This window comes from Cygnus olor, chromosome 25 (genome assembly GCF_009769625.2).
Source record: "Cygnus olor isolate bCygOlo1 chromosome 25, bCygOlo1.pri.v2, whole genome shotgun sequence".
Taxonomy (NCBI): Eukaryota; Metazoa; Chordata; class Aves; order Anseriformes; family Anatidae; genus Cygnus; species Cygnus olor.
Window position 1 is genome coordinate 2,360,676 of NC_049193.1, and position 15,301 is coordinate 2,375,976.

The following is a 15,301-nucleotide window of genomic DNA, read 5'->3' on the forward strand; positions in this document are numbered from 1 at the left end:
CCTTAGGGTGCCATCGGCCAAGGGCTCGGGGCTGGCCGGCATCGGCGCGTGGCCGGCTCCGGTCCTGCCCCACGCCAGCAGCCGCGAGGCAGGCCGTGACCGCCTTGGGTGCGGGGCGGCGCTGGCAGCAGCCCAAACCCCGGCGGCCCAAGGTGAGAATTAGCCTTTTCCTCTGCCCGTGTGGCACGAAGCAGCGGGCTAAAAATACTCGCCGGCCATCGCAGCGCCGATGCTCCCACGCCCTCCTTGGCAGCGGCCCCGCGGAGGCGCCCGCTGCGGGGACAGTTTCCCCCCCCCCCCTCAGCCGGGGCAGCCAGTGCCAGCGGGTGCCGGGGGGAGCTGGAAGCGGAGCCGCAGCGCTGGCCGCGCTGTTGACGAAATGCCAAAGGGCAGAGCGAGGAGCCCGGCTCCCGGCGCTGGCCACAGGGACGGCGGCTCCCTGCCCCGCCAAGGACACGCTGTGCCGATCCCTCCCCGCGGGACGGGGGCCGCCCGGGATGGGGCCCTCGCTGTCCCACGGGGATCGGATGCCGTCCGCGCCTGCTGCGGGTGCCAGGCTGGGGGACAGGAGGGCTCCGCTTTTCCTTTGTGCATTTATTTAAAAAAAAAAAAAAAACGACAGTAACAACAACAACAAAAAACGAACAACAACAACAACAACAACAAAACAACCCAAAGACTGAACCGACAAACTTTACAGAGGCAATGCCAAGGGGCTGAGCCCCAGCCGTACCTGCCCGGCCCACCCTGCCGCCCCCCGGGCCGGCCACCCCTGCACCGCGAGCCCCACCGCGGGGCCACCCGGCAGGAGCGCGCTGGTCCCCGAGGCGGCTCGGCCAAAAGCCGCCCGCAGCTTTCCAGGAAGGGTGGGTTCAGCGGACGGACAGACGGACGGACGGCGGCTGCGCTGCTGCCCAGCACCTCCTTGCCCGGGCAAAGCCACGGGGCTGGAAGGAGCCAGGGCAGAGGCAGAGCCGCCAAGGGCAGCACGAGTGCTGGAGGCGAAGGCACCAGGGGGACAGGGGAAGGGGACGGGCCTGGGGGGGCGGCGTGGGGGGGACCAGCCGGGGGAAGCAGGAGCGCAGCCAGCACCGGGCGCCCGCAACACGGCGGTCCCGCTGCCCCCTCCAGGGAAAGTGCTGGGAGACGTGGGCGAGCGGGCGTCTCGAAATAAATTAAGGAAATCACCAGAAAGGCAACGGTGGAGCGGGGAGCGCGGGGCACCGGGGGTCGGCGCGGACCCCGCCGCTCGCCCTCCCCGCGCCGTCCATCCGGAGCGTCCTCCGTGGCCGCCGGGCTAGCTGCCGAAGGAGCCGGTGGGCGGCGGGCGCTGCCAGGGCCCGGCCACGGGGCAGAGCCCCCGGGGCAGCGCGGCGGGGTCTGGATCGAGGGGGCCAGGGGCCGGCTCCTGGGGCCGGGGCGGCCGGCGGGCAGCCGTGGAGGCGAGGTACGTGGTGAGGAGCTGGGCGATCTCGTCCACCTGCGGGGCGGAGGGGAGACGGGTGGAGGAGCCTGGAGAAGCTGCGCCCTACGGTCCCCAAGGGGGACAACGGATGGATGGAGGGACAGACGGGCGGACGGCCCTTACCTGGGAGGTCTCAAAGAGCAGGTCCCGGTCTTCCACGGAGAGCCGGAACGTGCTGCTGTCGGAGGCCCCGAAGGAGGAGATGCGGCCGTAGCAGAAGCTGTCCAAGGGCTCGGGCTCCCCCGGCTTGTACAGCGACACAGCCTTGGCCCCGATGCCCAGCCACAGCCGCTGGGGTCCGGCTCCCACCGGGCTCTGCGGGGAGAGGGGCGTCAGGGCCACCCCCTTCCGCCCGTTCCCCGTCCCCACGCTGCCGCGCCGGGGCCTCACCGCGCGCAGGTCGACGTCGAAGAGCGTGGAGCCGAAGCCGGGCCATTCCCGCACCAGCGCCACGTAGGCGGCCATGGCTTCGGGCCGGCCCATGCCCTGCAGCAGCTTCCACTTCTCCACGATGGCAGCCATGGTGCTGGCCCCCTCCTCCCGCAGGCGGCCCCGCAGGCGCTGATCCCGCTCGGCCCGCTGCTTGGCCAGCGAGTGCCCCCAGAGCCCCCCGGCCAGCAGCCCCGCGCGCAGCCGGGCCCCGCGGCACTTGGGCGGGGGGTCGGGGCGGGGGGCCGGCAGGCGGGCGTGCAGTACGTGGGGGGGGAAGAGCTCCTCCAGGCGCGGGAAGGGGGCGTGGGTGGAGAAGTCGCTGTTGAGGCTCTGCAGGCGCAGCGCCGCCAGCGTCTGCAGCGTCTCCTCCGACGTGGGCACGTAGCCCCGCAGCACCATCTCGTGAGCCTGCGGGAGGGCAGGGTGAGACGGGGGCACGGGCACGGCACGGCACAGCCACCAGGCCATGGCACGGCCACCAGTGGCACGGGAACAGCCACTATGGCATGGCACGGCCACCCGTGGCACGGCACGGCACAGCCACCCGTGGCACCATGGCACGGCTCTCACCTGCTCAAAGAGGAGGGCAAACTCCAGGCTGTCCCGCGGGACGTTGTCCGTGTCCAGGAAGCCGTAGTGCTTGAAGCAGAGCCGGCACGGCGCGTCCTGCTCCCGCTCCTCCCCGGCCAGGCTGCGCCAAGAGAGCGGCGCCGTCAGCGCCGGGCAACGCAGGCGGGTGCAGCCCCCGCAGCATCCCCTCGTCCCCGGGGACCCGCGTGCCCCCTCCTTCTCCCTCCCCGTAGGCAGCAGAGCAGGACATTTACTTTTCAAACCTGGTGAGGACGTCGGCCAGCAGCGTGGAGCTGCCCACGGGCTGCTCCCGGAGCCGGGACTGCTCGTAGAGCGCGAAGAGGTTGGGGCTCTGGGACAGCCCCAGGCGCGACACCAGCTCCCGGGCCACCTGGGGCGAGACAAAGGCAACCAACGGTGACTGCGCGTCCCTGGCCGCGGCGCTCAGGGCTGCAAAGGGACACAGACAGGTCACGGCGGGCAAAGGCAGGCATCCCCGCGTCCCCCCCCCACTGCCTCCCCGTCCCTGTCCCCTCCGCCCGATGCTCCCCAGCCCCGCACACAGCACGGATTGGGCCCTCACCTCCTCGGCCGTGGTGTGGGAGCTGATGGCCACGCTGCAGGCGGCGGCGCCGGGGCAGTGCACGGTGCAGACCATCTCCTGCCGCCGCATCAGCACCAGGATCTCCTCCAGGGACGGCACGCACTCCCGGCCCCTCGTCTTCCCCAGCGCCTCCCGGATGAAGCAGGCGTACTTGGCCATCTCCGAGGCGGGGAAGCGGCTCTCCGTCCTGCGGGGGACACCAGGGTGGGGGTCACGGCAGTGCCGGGGACCCCGCGCCGTCCCGATGGGAACCCGGCGAGCTCCGCGGCACTCGCCTGTCCAGGTGGAAGCGCAGGAAGCGCAGGACAGGCGGGGAGGGCAGGAACGTGCAGCTCATGCAGGTGAGCAGCTGCCAGTAGTGCAAGTCGCCCGGCCCGCCCGGCGCCGGCGGCTCCGTGGTCTGCTTCACCAGCTGGCAGTAAATCTCGTCCACCAGCGGCGGCAGGTCCAGGCAGGTCTGCAGGATGCCCTGGATCAGCGGCACCGGGTCCCGCTGCGACTCCAGCTGCTGCAGCGAGTTGAAGAGCTTCACGGCCTCGTCGCGCAGCGTGGTGTAGCTGCGGGGACCGGGGGCTGCGGGACGGGACGGGACGGGGGAGTTAACAGCCGCGATTTGGGCTTTCCAACCGGGCACCGTACCCACAGCGTGGTGCGGTTCACACCCAGCCCGGCTCCCGCCACTCCTGCTCAGCACCCAGCCCTCCCCGCTGCACCGGCGGCGTGGGACCGGCACCGGTTTGGCACCCCGGGGTCCCCCCAGCCGCCCGCTCACCGCTTTGGTCCAGGCTGCCGTAGGGGAAGGGCAGCAGGGGGGCGTACAGCGGGCTGCTGGTGTAGCGCAGGATGGGGTTGCAGCGGTAGATCTGCTCCAGGACCTCGGGGCTGCCGCAGTGCTCCTGCGAGGGCGAAGCGACGGCTGCAGAGGGGCCGCCCGGCCGAGCTCCCGCGGCCGCCCCCCCCCCCGGTGCCGCGGACTCACCTCGACGTCGCGCATGAGCAGCTGGGTGGGCGTCTGCACGGGCGCCTTGCTGTCGATGACCTTCTGCACGGCGCACACCCAGCGCACGGCCTCGTTGAGGTGCTCGCTGTACAGGCGGTAGCAATGCTTCCTGCCGAACACCGTCACGCTCCAGTAGCCTGCGGGGGACACACAGCTCACCCGCCGCCCCCTCCCCGGGCGCCGGAGGGTGACGCAGGGCACGAGGGTCTGCGAAGGGGCAGCCCACCCGAGGGGCACCCTACCCGTCTCCTTGTAGGTCTGCTTGTCCGGCCACAGCACGGAGCAGAGGCTGGTGAGCACGAGGGAGCCCAGGCGCTTGGCTCCCTTCTCGTTGCTGCTGTAGTAGTCCAGGGAGTCGGGCGTCAGCACGAACCAGTACTTCCGAGGCCGGATCCAGGGGGTCTTGACGCCGCCCCGCACCTCCCGCTGCAGCCAGCCTGGGAAGGAGAAGCCTCAGCCCCTGCCGCCAGCACCATCCACCCCGCTGGACGTCCGTGTCCCCTGCCCTGTGCCACCCTAGGATGGCATCCAGCCCGTCGGGGCACGATCCTGCTAACCCCAGCTGTGAATCCGGGGGGGTGGGGGTGGGGGGTGGGCAGAAAAACCCCTGTAGCGCTGCGCCTACCTTTCACGAGAGCATCGGGGTCCTCCTCCACTGGCCCCGGTCCCTTCTCCACGATGAGACTGCGCATCTCCTCCGACACGAGCAGGGACCTGGGGACATCGTAGGGCTGAGCACGGGCGCCCGCAGGAGCCTGCCAAGCCCCCAGGAGCCGGGGCCAGCGGTGCCACAGCAGCGGGGAGCCACGTCCCCGGGGGGCACCGGACACCCCGCGACCCGGCGGTGGGAACGCGGCAGAGCCATCGGGTGCAGATGACCCTGGCTAAAAATAAGCTGTTTGCAGTCGCGGCCCTGCCAAGGAATTCGGAAAATGAACAACCAGGAAGGAATGCTGGCAGCGGTGTCGGCACTGGGAGGACGGGGAGCGAGCAGGCCCCTGTGCCCCAGCACCCCGTCTCCCTGGGCACGCAGCATGCCGGGACACGGTCCCCACGGACGGACACGGCCCCGCAGAGCCTCCCGGGGTGGGGGACCACGCACGGCCCCACCGGCTGCCACGGCCGCGCCATCCGACACGGCGAGGCCGAGGCAAAGGGATGGGGATAAGCCCGAGGGTGCGGCAGATACGGGGACGGAGCCCGGCAGTCCCAGCACCACCGTCCCCTGCTCTTGCCGACGGCGCAGTGCCCGGCCACGCGAGCGGGGCAGGATGGTGCACAGCTCCTGCAGCACCGTGAGGGGGACGCGATGGGATGCCCGACGGCATGGGGTCACTCACCGCTCCGAGCCGCTGCTGGTGCGGGTGGGCTGGCTCAGGCTCACCTCCAGGGACGCCTGGGGAGGAAGGAGACACGTCTTAGCCCCACAGCCACCGCCTGGCGCCCCAAAACCATCTCCCCCTGATCATCGCTCGGCTCCAGACCCCGAGGGACGGGCTCGCACCCTGGGGAGCACCTGGGGCTGCAGCTGGGGCACCCCTCGGGGGCAGCCGCCGGGCGCGCTGGCCGTGTATCCTCAGCTGACCCCAGCAGGCTGAATACCGTGCAGAATTGCACAAGGTCAGTGCTGAGTAATACGCTTACGGCACAAAGTCCCATTGTAATGGGGCCGCTGACTTCCTGCCCGCGGCGGTGGGACGCTGCGCAGGGAAGTCCCTGGCCCTGCAGTGGGACGGGGGCCGGTTCCTCCTCGCGCGGCACGGCCTGATGTTGGCGGTGCCACACACGTGACGAGCCTGGCACACGTGCCGGGACATGAGGCAGAGCCCAGGCACGGGCAGGCACCGGGCAGGGCAGGGCAACGCAGCAGTGCGGGGCGCTTGGATGCGGCGGCACGGGCAGGATGCGGCCCCAGGAGAGGCGCGGGCTCCCCCCCGCCAGCTGCAGCTCCACGGGGCAGCCGCAGCCAGGTCAGGGCGCTCCGCAAAACGCCGAGAAAAGGAGACGGCTGCTAAAAATAGCAGCAGGGAGAGGGGGAGCAGGAGCCGCTCCAGGTATCGCCGCGCCGGGGCAGGAGCAGGCTCCGCTGACCCGTGGCATTAAGGGCACCTGTCACGTAACGCCGGCGCCTCGTGCACGGGGCCAGCTCCTGCCGGGGCTGTCCTACCACCGGGGCCACGGCCAGGGAGGGCTCCCCGTGCTCCTGCCTGGCTGCAAGGCACGGAGACGGTGCCCAGCTCCTCTCGGCCGTGGCCCGCAGGAGGAGACGGCGGCGGCCGGCTCCTTCTCAGGGTTATAAATAAACAGGAGAGGAGAGGAGCCGCCACGGCAGGGCCAGGGCAGCTGCTCCCACGCTCCCAGGAAGGGGCGGCTGGCGCCGCGGGTTTCCGAGGACCCCGCGGCCGTGGGGCGGGCAAAGGGCTCCCCGGGGAACCAGCGTCACGGCCGCCCACGCCAGCCTGGACCTCCGGAGCCAGCGCAGCCCGTGGGACGCGGGAAAGCCCGAAACGGCTTCTGCTGCTGGCCCATGCCCTTGGCACCGCCACCAGCGCCCGGTGGGCTCAGCTCCAGCCCCTGGCACTGCTGGGGAAGGGGATCCCAGCACAGCCAGGCCCTGCTGCAAGGGGGGAGCCCGGGGGGGGGGGGGGGGGCCTCAGATCTGTCCCCAGCCCGGCTGCAGTGGAACCAGGCTGCAAACAGTGCTGCGGGGCAGGAGAGGGGCTGCAGCGAGCTTGGCTGTCACCAAGCCCCGCGTCCCCTAAGGGCAGGGATTCAGCCCCGTGGCTCCCCGGCCGCCCCCGCGCTATCAGCCGTCCCCAAGGCAGCCCAGCAGGAGGGAAGCGCCGGCTTCCGCCGCGCTGCTCCGCTTCCCTGAGCAGAGGAAGCAGCCGGAGCGGGGAGATCCAGGCCCTGCTCCCCGGCGCGGAGCGTGCCGGGAACGACCCCGGCAGCGCTGGCTCGGCCGGCAGGTCTGCGCAGAGGAACCCTGAGGAACCCGTCCCGCAGGGACCCCCGAGCCAACCTCACCCTCGGCGGCGGCGGCACGGGGATGATCCCAAGCCAGGATCCGGCCCCGCTGCTCCTGCCTGAGGAGCAGGCACGGGCAGCTCCGCTCCCCAGCCGGGCACCCAGGCTGGCAGCACCCCGGCTTTGGCTGCGCCCCGTAGCCCTGCGGGTGCCCAGGCTCCCACCGGGCTGGCAGGGCACCAGGAATGGCCCCGCCAGCAGCCCCGCAGCCGGGAGGCAGCAGCCGCCGCCACGGCCCACACAGCACCAAGCGAGGGACCCGGGGGGCACCAGCACCGCTAGGGCCGAGCGGCCAGGAACCACCGCGCCAACCCTGCTTGGGCACAGGGGCTGGAAGCACCGGGGGTACCGGGAGCCCCCAGCGCCCCCCCAATTGACCGGACACAGCCTGAGCTAACGGGAACACGGAGCCAGGCCCCAAAGGGCTGGAAAAGCAGCCAGGCTGCCTCCTCCCGAGGAGGGCAGGCGGACCCCTGGGCCAGGGGACCCCGTCCCCTCCGCCACCCTGCAGACGTAGCCCCATGGACATCGGCCAGACACCCCCGTCCCTGTGCCCCCCCACCGTGCCCAAGCCCCAGGCCCTGCTCACAAGGGGGCAACACCCCCGGCCAACCCCCCCTCTCCCCCCCAGTGCCCCAGCTCAGCTGGGGGCAGCACACGGGGGGCTTAGGATGAGCCCAGGGGGTCCGCAGTGCCCCGGGCTGTGCCAGGATCGGCCCCAGTCCCCGGGCAGCCCCCCAGCCGCACCGCAGAGCAGCGGGAGCCCGGCCCCCTGCGCACCGCAGCGCCCCCCCCCAACAGCGACCTGCGGGATACCGGGAGCCCGCATGCCCCCCGCGGCCGGGACACCCCCCCTCCCGGTGCCCGGGAGCCCCGCCGAGCCCCGGTGGCTCCGGTCCCGGTGCCCGGGGAGCGGCCGGTGCGGGGACGCGCCAAGGGCACCCCTGCCCGCGGGCCCCGGCGCGCCCCGACCGCGGTAGGGATGTGCCCGGGCAAGCGGCGGCGGAGACCGGAGCCGGCCGGTCGCTACCGGGGAGGGCCGAATCCGCTCCCGGTGCCTCGACCGCCGGGCCGAGCTCCGAAGCCTCCCGGGACCGGGCAGCCCGTGCGCACCGCGGCGCCGTCTCCGCACGGCGCGCACCGGGACGGGCTCCGGGCCCCGTGCGAGCCTCGCTCGGGGCCCGCAGGCAGCGGCCGGTGCACCGGGAGCGGGGCCGGTGCAGAGCAGCCAAGCACGGTACCGGACAGCCGCGGGCCGAGCCGAGCCGAGCCGAGCCGAGCCAAACCGAGCCGCGCGCCACGGACGGGGCGGGACGAGAGGCGCACGGCGGCACCCACCGCGCCGTGCCCAGCCGCGGTCCCGGTGCCGGTCCCGGTGCCGGTAGCACCCACCTGGTCTCCCTGCGCTCGGAGCTCGAAAGACGCCTCCTCCTCGGCCTCGCCGTCCGCCTCCCGGTCCGCGTCGCCGTAGTCCCGCCGCAGCAGCGTGAAGCCCTGCCGGCAGCACAGCAGCCACCAGAGCCCGCCGGGGAACGGCATCGCCCCGCCGGGCCCGGCCCGCCGCCCGCGCTGCGCCGCGCACCGGCCTCCGCCACCGGGACCGGCCCCGCCGCCGCCGCCGCCGCCGCCGCCGCCCCGGGCGGGCCGGCCCCGGCGCGTCACCGGCCCCCGCCAATCGCCGCGCACGGCCCGGGGCGGAGCCAGCGCGCCCGGGGCGGCGGGGCCGCCGTTTGCGTCATCCACCGGGCGGGGGCGCGCGGCCGAAAGGGGCCTGGGGGGGGGGGGTGCAGCACCGGGCACCCCCCACCCCCGGGTGCCCACCCGCCTCCAGCGGGGAACCGGGCACGTCGGTGCTTTGGGGGGAGTCCGGCTGCACCCCGGTGCTCCCGGTGTGGGCACCGGCACCTCGGTACCGGGCGCCGGGTGCTCGGTGCCGGGTAGGTGCTGGCCGGGCTGGGAGCCGCCGTGCTGGCGGCACCCGGTGCTGTGTACCGGCGCTGTGACCGGCGGCGGCATCGAGGTGCTGCATGGCACCGAGGGCACGCGCTGCCCCAGCCCCTCGGTGTGCCGCTGCCTCCATCCCGGTGAGGCCTGGCACCGCCGGTGTCGTGTGCCGGGGCTGGGAACGGGGCCCCGCAGGGCGCACGGTGCCGCCACCCGCAGCAGCGTGGCCTTGGCCACCCCTCGGTGCCACGGTCAGGCGGGGCGCTCCTGCCAGCCTCGGCCACCCCACCCGTGGAAGGAGCCGGTGCCGGGGTCGCACCTCGGCCCCGTGACATCGCCCGGCCCCGCTCCCGCGGCCCCCGAAGGGGTTAAGGCCACCAGCCCCGCTCCCCTGGAGCCGCTGGGACCGGGATGCGCAGGCAGGAGCCCAGGAGCCGCCGGCTGCCAGCTCGACGCCCACGCAGCGCCGCCAGCCCCACGGGGCCAGGCAGGGAGGGAGCTGAGCCCGCCGGGGGGCCGGGGGCCACTGGGGCCGAGCCCGCCAGCCGCAGGGGACACGGGGCCAGCGTGGGCGACGTGGCACGGCCGTGGGGCCAGCAGAGATGGGATTGGGGTAGCCCGAGGCCGACGGTTGGGTGGGGAGATGGGGAGCTGCGTTGCGGGGCCAGGTGCTCCCCATCCGGCCCCGGGTTGGCGCGGGGGGCTGGGGGGCGGCGGGGGGATGGGGGCTGTGCGGTGCTGAGTCAGCGGTAATTGCATTTCCTGCCCAGAAGTAGGCGAAGGGTCTGGGCTGGATTCTCCCAGCGCGAGCACCGGGCTAATCCCAAAGCGTGTGTGGGTGAGCGGGAAGAGGCCTCCAGCCCGCAGCACGGGGAGGCACTTCCCCGCTCTCAGAAACCCCAGAAGTGGCTGCGTGAGCTCGGCCAGAGCCAGAGGCAACGCCCCCCCCCCCCCGCTGCCGGCATCCCACAGCCCTGCGCTGCTCAGCACCACGGCACCGCTCAGCCTGGCCCCAGGCAGGAGGGCGAGGGCACCCCGCTTGTGCCCACCCCGGAGGCACCAACCCCGGCCATGCCGGGATGGGGTTTGCTGGGCCAGAACTCAAGGGGAAGTGAGAGGAGACGAAAGGAGAGGAAAGCCCCTCTCGGCCCTCATGCTGGGGGGGGAGTTTCCAGCCCGACCCAGAGTAGGTTTTTCCCAGGGGATCACGCTGCTGCCGGCCCCAGGGGGATTCCCAACCCCTGCAGCCCACGGAGGGGCCGGTGGAGTGGGCTCCGCCGCCAGCTCTGCTGTGCTGGTGGGGACGGGGGCTGTGATGCCCCCTGCTCGTGCCTCTTCCTAGGCCATAGCCCCCTGCCCTGCACAAAGCAGAGCCCCCTCTCCCCACTGCGGGGCTGCAGCCAGGCCCCCTCCTGGTGCTGGAACCCAGTTGGGGGGGGTCCCCATCCTGTGTCCGGGGGTCCCCATCCTGCTTCCAGGGGTCCCCATCCTGCGTCCGGGGGTCCCGGCCGGGCCGGACGCGTTCAGGCCCTGCGGTGCTGGGCAGCCGGGCGGGGACAGGCAGGGACGGGCAGGGACAGGCAGGGCCGGGGAGGGCCGGGCAGGACGCGCTGGGTTCTGCTGCCGCCTGCAGGCATCCCCCGGCCAGTGCCGGGCCCCTTCCCCGCTCCCCGCCGCCTCCCCGGTCCCCTGAGCCCGCAGGGACAGGGCCGCTCTCCCAGCGGGGTTCGAGCAGGGTTTATTGCCAGGGTGGGAAGGAAAGTGGAAGCCAGCGCCCTGCCCAGCGCCCTGCTGCGTCTGGATCCGCACGCACCGCTCTGAGCTCAGGGGCATCGCACGGCCCCCTCCCAGAGCCCGCGTGGCCATTGCACCGTCCCGCCGGAGCGCACGCGGCGCGGCACGGTCCCCCTGGGGCGTGCGTGACATTGCACGGTCCCCCCCCGGGGCGTGCTCATCCCCCGAGCCGTGGGTGACATTGCACGGTCCTTCCAGAAGGCAGCTGGCGTTGCACGGTCCCCCCGAGCTCAGGGCATCGTCCCCGTCCCAGCGCTGGGCAGGATGCTGCGGGGCTCCTCGTCCGTCTGCCCAGGCGTGCGCTCTGTCCGTCCTGCCCCTGCCAGGCAGCTCCACGGGCACTGAGGGTGGTTCAAGCTCCCCCAAAAGCGGGGTGTTGAGCCCCAAGGGTGCCGGTACCTGCCCCGGGCACGGGCACCGCGTCCCTACGCCACGTCCTGGCAGGTGGAGAGCGACGAACGCCGGCGGGGACTGGGGCAGCCGGGGCAGCGCGGGTCGATGGGCCCCACGCAGCCGGCATCGCTGGCCAGCAGCCACAGCTCCCGGCGGAAACGCTGCCCCAGGAAGGCGTAGAGCAGGGGGTTGAGGCAGCAGCGCAGGTACGCCAGCCCGCCGGTGACCAGCAGCGCCAGGTCCTTGCGGCGGCTCTGGGCGCAGCTCACCTCCCAGCTGGCCAGCAGCTCGGCCGTATCCAGCAGCACCATCAGGCTGTGGGGCAGCTGCAGGGCCACGAAGACCAGCACGAGGGCCAGCAGCACCCGCAGCGCCCGGTGGGGCTGGGTGCCGCGAGCCGCCAGCAGCGTCCGAGCCACGGCCGCGTAGCAGCTCGCCATCACCAGGAAGGGCAGCGCGAAGCCCAGCACGACCTGCGCCAGGTTGGTGGCCCCCCGGGCCGCCCGCGAGACCGCCGGGGGGAAGACGACGCGGCAAATCCGGAGGTCCTGGTGCTGCTCCGCTCGGCCGTAGACGAACTGGGGCAGCGCCAGCAGGGTGGCCAGCAGCCAGGCCAGCCCCGCCGTCAGCCAGCCATGGCGGCGAGCCCGCGGGCGCAGGCGGCAAGCGGCCGGCACCCGCACGATGGCCACGTAGCGGTCCACGCTGATGCAGGTGAGGAAGAGGAAGCCTCCGTAGAAGTTGAGGGCGTAAATGCCCTGCAGCGCCCTGCAGGCGGCCGTGCCCGGGGCCCAGCCCTGCAGCGTGACGGTGACGGTGAAGGGCAGCGTGAGGAGCAGCAGGAGGTCGGACAGGGCGAGGTGCAGGAGGCAGACGTCGGTGACGCTGTGCGCCCGGCGGTAGCGGGTGTGCGTGAGCAGCACCAGCCCGTTGCCCACCGTGCCCAGGAGCAGGAGCAGCAGGTAGACGGCCGGCTGGTAGGTGCGGGCGAAGCCCTGCACCTCCTGCTTCTCGCACAGCTCGGGCAGCATGCCGTCGTCCCAGGAGGGGTCGTACTCCCAGGAGTAGAAGTCGGTGGTGGCCGCTGTCTCCATGGCGGTGGGGCTGGGGTTCGCCTGCGCAGAGGGATGAGGAGCGAGGGATGCTCTGAGCGTGCACGGCAGCCGCAGCCCCGCTGCGGTGTGCAGCCTCCACCCAGCCCCGTGGAGCGGCACGGCTCGCCGCAGGGAGCCCCGGCAGCGCCACCGCCCCGGCCCCGTGTGGGCCGCCCCGTGCACAGTGCGGTTTCTGTCTCACACCCTCTCCAAGGCAGCGGCGGCTTTTGCCTCGCTCAGTCATTGCGAGAGCAGCCGTGCCCTTCCCGCGCTCCCTGCTGCAGCGCAGGGCTGGAGGGGAGACGTGAGCCCAGCCCCGACATCCCCGGCACAGCCCCAAACCAGCCCTGACCCCACCATGGGGGAGCTGCTCCTGATGCCCCTGGGGGCTCGCACCCAGCCCATGGCCCTGGGGGGCCCCATCCAGCCAGACCCCAGGCTCCACGCTGACGGTGCCAGGCGCTGTGGGTGCGCAGGAACCTTCCCAAAGCACCCGCATGCTCGTGCATGGGCCTTGGGGACCCCTTTGGGGCTCAGCCCCACACTGCCTGGTCCTGATCCCAGCCAGGGATGTGCCTGGAGCACCCCCCTGCCTTGCCCAGGTTGCAGGTAGATGTGCCCGGTGCTCCCAGTGCTCCCAGGTGCTTCCAGCTCCCAGCCCTGCCACGGGGGAAAGGGGCAGCACCGCAGCCTGGCACAGCACCGCTGGGCCCCCATTGCTGGGGAGCTCAGGATCAGGCACAGCTCTGACCCAAAGCAGCCTCACAGCTGCCGACTCCCTCCAGCTCCATCAGTGAGCCTGGGAGGATGGGCTCGATCCATGCCCTGCTGCAGGGCTGAGTCCCAGCACCAGGCAGGATCAGTCCCCAGCAGCTCCCCCAGCTCCTTCCCCGCTCTGGGCTTGGGGACGTGGAGCACCCAGCACTGCCCTGCCCTTCCCCAGGGCGCTGCCTTCCAGCCTCGCAACCCACAAGAGAACGGTTTAAAGCAAAAATAGGAGCCAGAGAGTGGTGTCCCCACCCGGTCCCCAGCGAGCCCTCACTGCAGCCCCTCACCTTCTCCATTGCACTGCAGGACCTCTCCCGTCCTCGCCCAGAGGCTGCAGAGCCACCGGTGTCTCGGAGCTCTGCAACCTGTGGTTTGAGCATGTGCTGCACCGATACCGAGAGCTGCGCTGAGAGCACAAACCCAGCCCCAGGGGGGAAGGAGAGGCAGCCACGACCCTGCTCCGGAGCCGTGTCCCACGTCTCTAGCTTTGTGGCCAGCATCTGCCCGCCGGGTGACAGAAATAGCCGTGCTCCGCTCAGCGCTGGTGACACAGGGCTGGGGACAGCACCTGGGGGTGGGAGGAGAGTCGGGCTGCGAGCAGGGGCTGGTTGGGGACACCCGGCGCTTCCAGGAGACCCCAGCCCACCCGGGGCTGCTGTTTGCGTCTCCCACCCCATGTGAGAGTCACAGGGGAGCGATGCCAAGGGGGGGAGCGTGGGCTGCCGTGGGGTGTTGGCACGGGGCTGGGCACAGGCAGGACGCTGGCCTGGAGGGTTGAGCGGTCCAGGCACGGCTTGTCCTGGTGGGAAACGGGGGCTCCAGGAACTGGGGGTGGCTGCTGGAGCGTGACATCCCCCCCACCCCTGGGGTCCCGCGCTCCGCTCTGTCCCCAAGCCCCCGTGCCCCCCCAGTGCTGGGGGGATGACCCGCTGGTTGTTGACAACGTTCCCACCTCCTCCTTACGGGGCAGATTAGGAGCTATGGGGAGGGGGCCCCGCTTTCCTCTCCCCAGGGGGGAGCAAATTGATTCCAGGCTCCAGCAGGCTTTCTGCCTCTCGCAGCGGTAATCCCTCAATCCCCCTTTCTCCTGCCCTCCAGACATCTTTCCCTGGCTTATCCCGGCTCTGCGCAGGGTCCCTGGTGGCCCCAGGAGCTCCCAGTCGGGGCCCCAGGAGCTCCCATTCGGAGCCCCAGGGCCGTGGAGCTGCTGGTTCCCCCTTTCCCTTGCCCTTCACAAGCTCCAGACCTTCGTTCCATGCCTGTTACAGGGGTGCCATCCTGCTGGGGGAAAGGAAAGGGGCAGGGGTCCCGGGGACAAATGTCCCAACACGGCTCGGTCAGAGCCGGCAGCACTGTGAGGGGCTGGGGGACGGCACGGGAGGGCACCTGCATCCCCAGCCCCGGGGACACGGCTCCAGCTCCCCCCCGCAGCCCCCCTGCACCTGGAGCTTTCTGTTCCCTCTTTCGCCGCCTGCTCCGGCCCCAGCTCCGCTCCTGCACAGGAAGCAGCCCCGGCACCGCCGCAGGTGACAGCCGCGCCGTCCTGCCCCTTGCAGCGAGGTGCCCGGCCATGCTGGGGTCCTGCCCGGCACCGGGACCCCGCTTGGAACCAGCGGCCCCCGGAGCATCCCCGTCCCTCGGGGTGAGCCTGCGGCTGCCCACCGAATTCCCCGCAGGGCACCGCAGGGGCTGGGGGGCAGGCAGCGTATGTAGGACACGCGGCTGCCACCCCCCTCTGGGGGTGTCTGGCACGTTTGGGAGCAGACACGGGCTAAATCCCAGTCTTCTGCACCACTGGGAGGACAGGCGACCCCTAAACCCGCAGGCCTTAATCTGCTGCTTGATTACAATCACCGCCACATCTGCTGCCATGGGGCTGGAGGGGGCGGCATAAATCCCTCCCCGCCTGGGCTGCAGCTGTGGGTGCTGGGTGCCTGGAACACGTCTTGGGGGGGGGGACTGCACCACCCAGCCACCCTGCAACGCTCACCCCATGCAGTGATCACCCCGTGCCCCCGCCCATGCCCCACGAAGGGCTGCTGGCACCCAGTGCCCCTGCAGCCCCTGGGCTTTCGGGGCTGAGGGGTCCCCGGGGCTGCTCGGTGGGATGCTCGGGGTTGTTGGGACCAGGAGTGGGGGTCCCAGAGATGCTCAGTGGGGGGACTGGAGCTGTTGAGAGTGGGACCGGGGGTCCTGGGGATTCTTGGAAG

At 72.3% G+C, this 15,301-nt stretch overlaps 2 protein-coding genes across 3 annotated transcripts; both read right to left on the reverse strand.

Annotated features, from left to right (window-relative positions):
• Positions 1 to 1,154: 1,154 nt before the first annotated feature.
• Positions 1,155 to 8,723, reverse strand: PLEKHH3 (pleckstrin homology, MyTH4 and FERM domain containing H3). Of its 2 annotated transcripts, none has more exons than XM_040536681.1 (13): positions 8,491 to 8,723; positions 5,412 to 5,467; positions 4,697 to 4,785; positions 4,314 to 4,508; positions 4,051 to 4,208; positions 3,844 to 3,967; positions 3,347 to 3,644; positions 3,051 to 3,258; positions 2,731 to 2,858; positions 2,468 to 2,588; positions 1,856 to 2,305; positions 1,589 to 1,780; positions 1,155 to 1,480 (listed from the first exon to the last, which is right to left on the reverse strand). In XM_040536681.1, exons 1-13 carry the CDS (start codon positions 8,635 to 8,637, stop codon positions 1,298 to 1,300), a joined length of 2,349 nt encoding a protein of 782 aa, XP_040392615.1. In that variant the 5' UTR covers positions 8,638 to 8,723; the 3' UTR covers positions 1,155 to 1,297. The 2 variants fall into 2 exon arrangements, with proteins under 2 accessions (XP_040392615.1, XP_040392614.1); XM_040536680.1 differs by having other exon boundaries at positions 2,722 to 2,858.
• A 2,280-nt stretch (positions 8,724 to 11,003) lies between these two features.
• CCR10 (C-C motif chemokine receptor 10) lies at positions 11,004 to 14,001 on the reverse strand. The gene is made up of 2 exons (XM_040536801.1): positions 13,379 to 14,001; positions 11,004 to 12,344 (listed from the first exon to the last, which is right to left on the reverse strand). Exons 1-2 carry the CDS (start codon positions 13,766 to 13,768, stop codon positions 11,262 to 11,264), a joined length of 1,473 nt encoding a protein of 490 aa, XP_040392735.1. The 5' UTR covers positions 13,769 to 14,001; the 3' UTR covers positions 11,004 to 11,261.
• Positions 14,002 to 15,301: the final 1,300 nt, after the last annotated feature.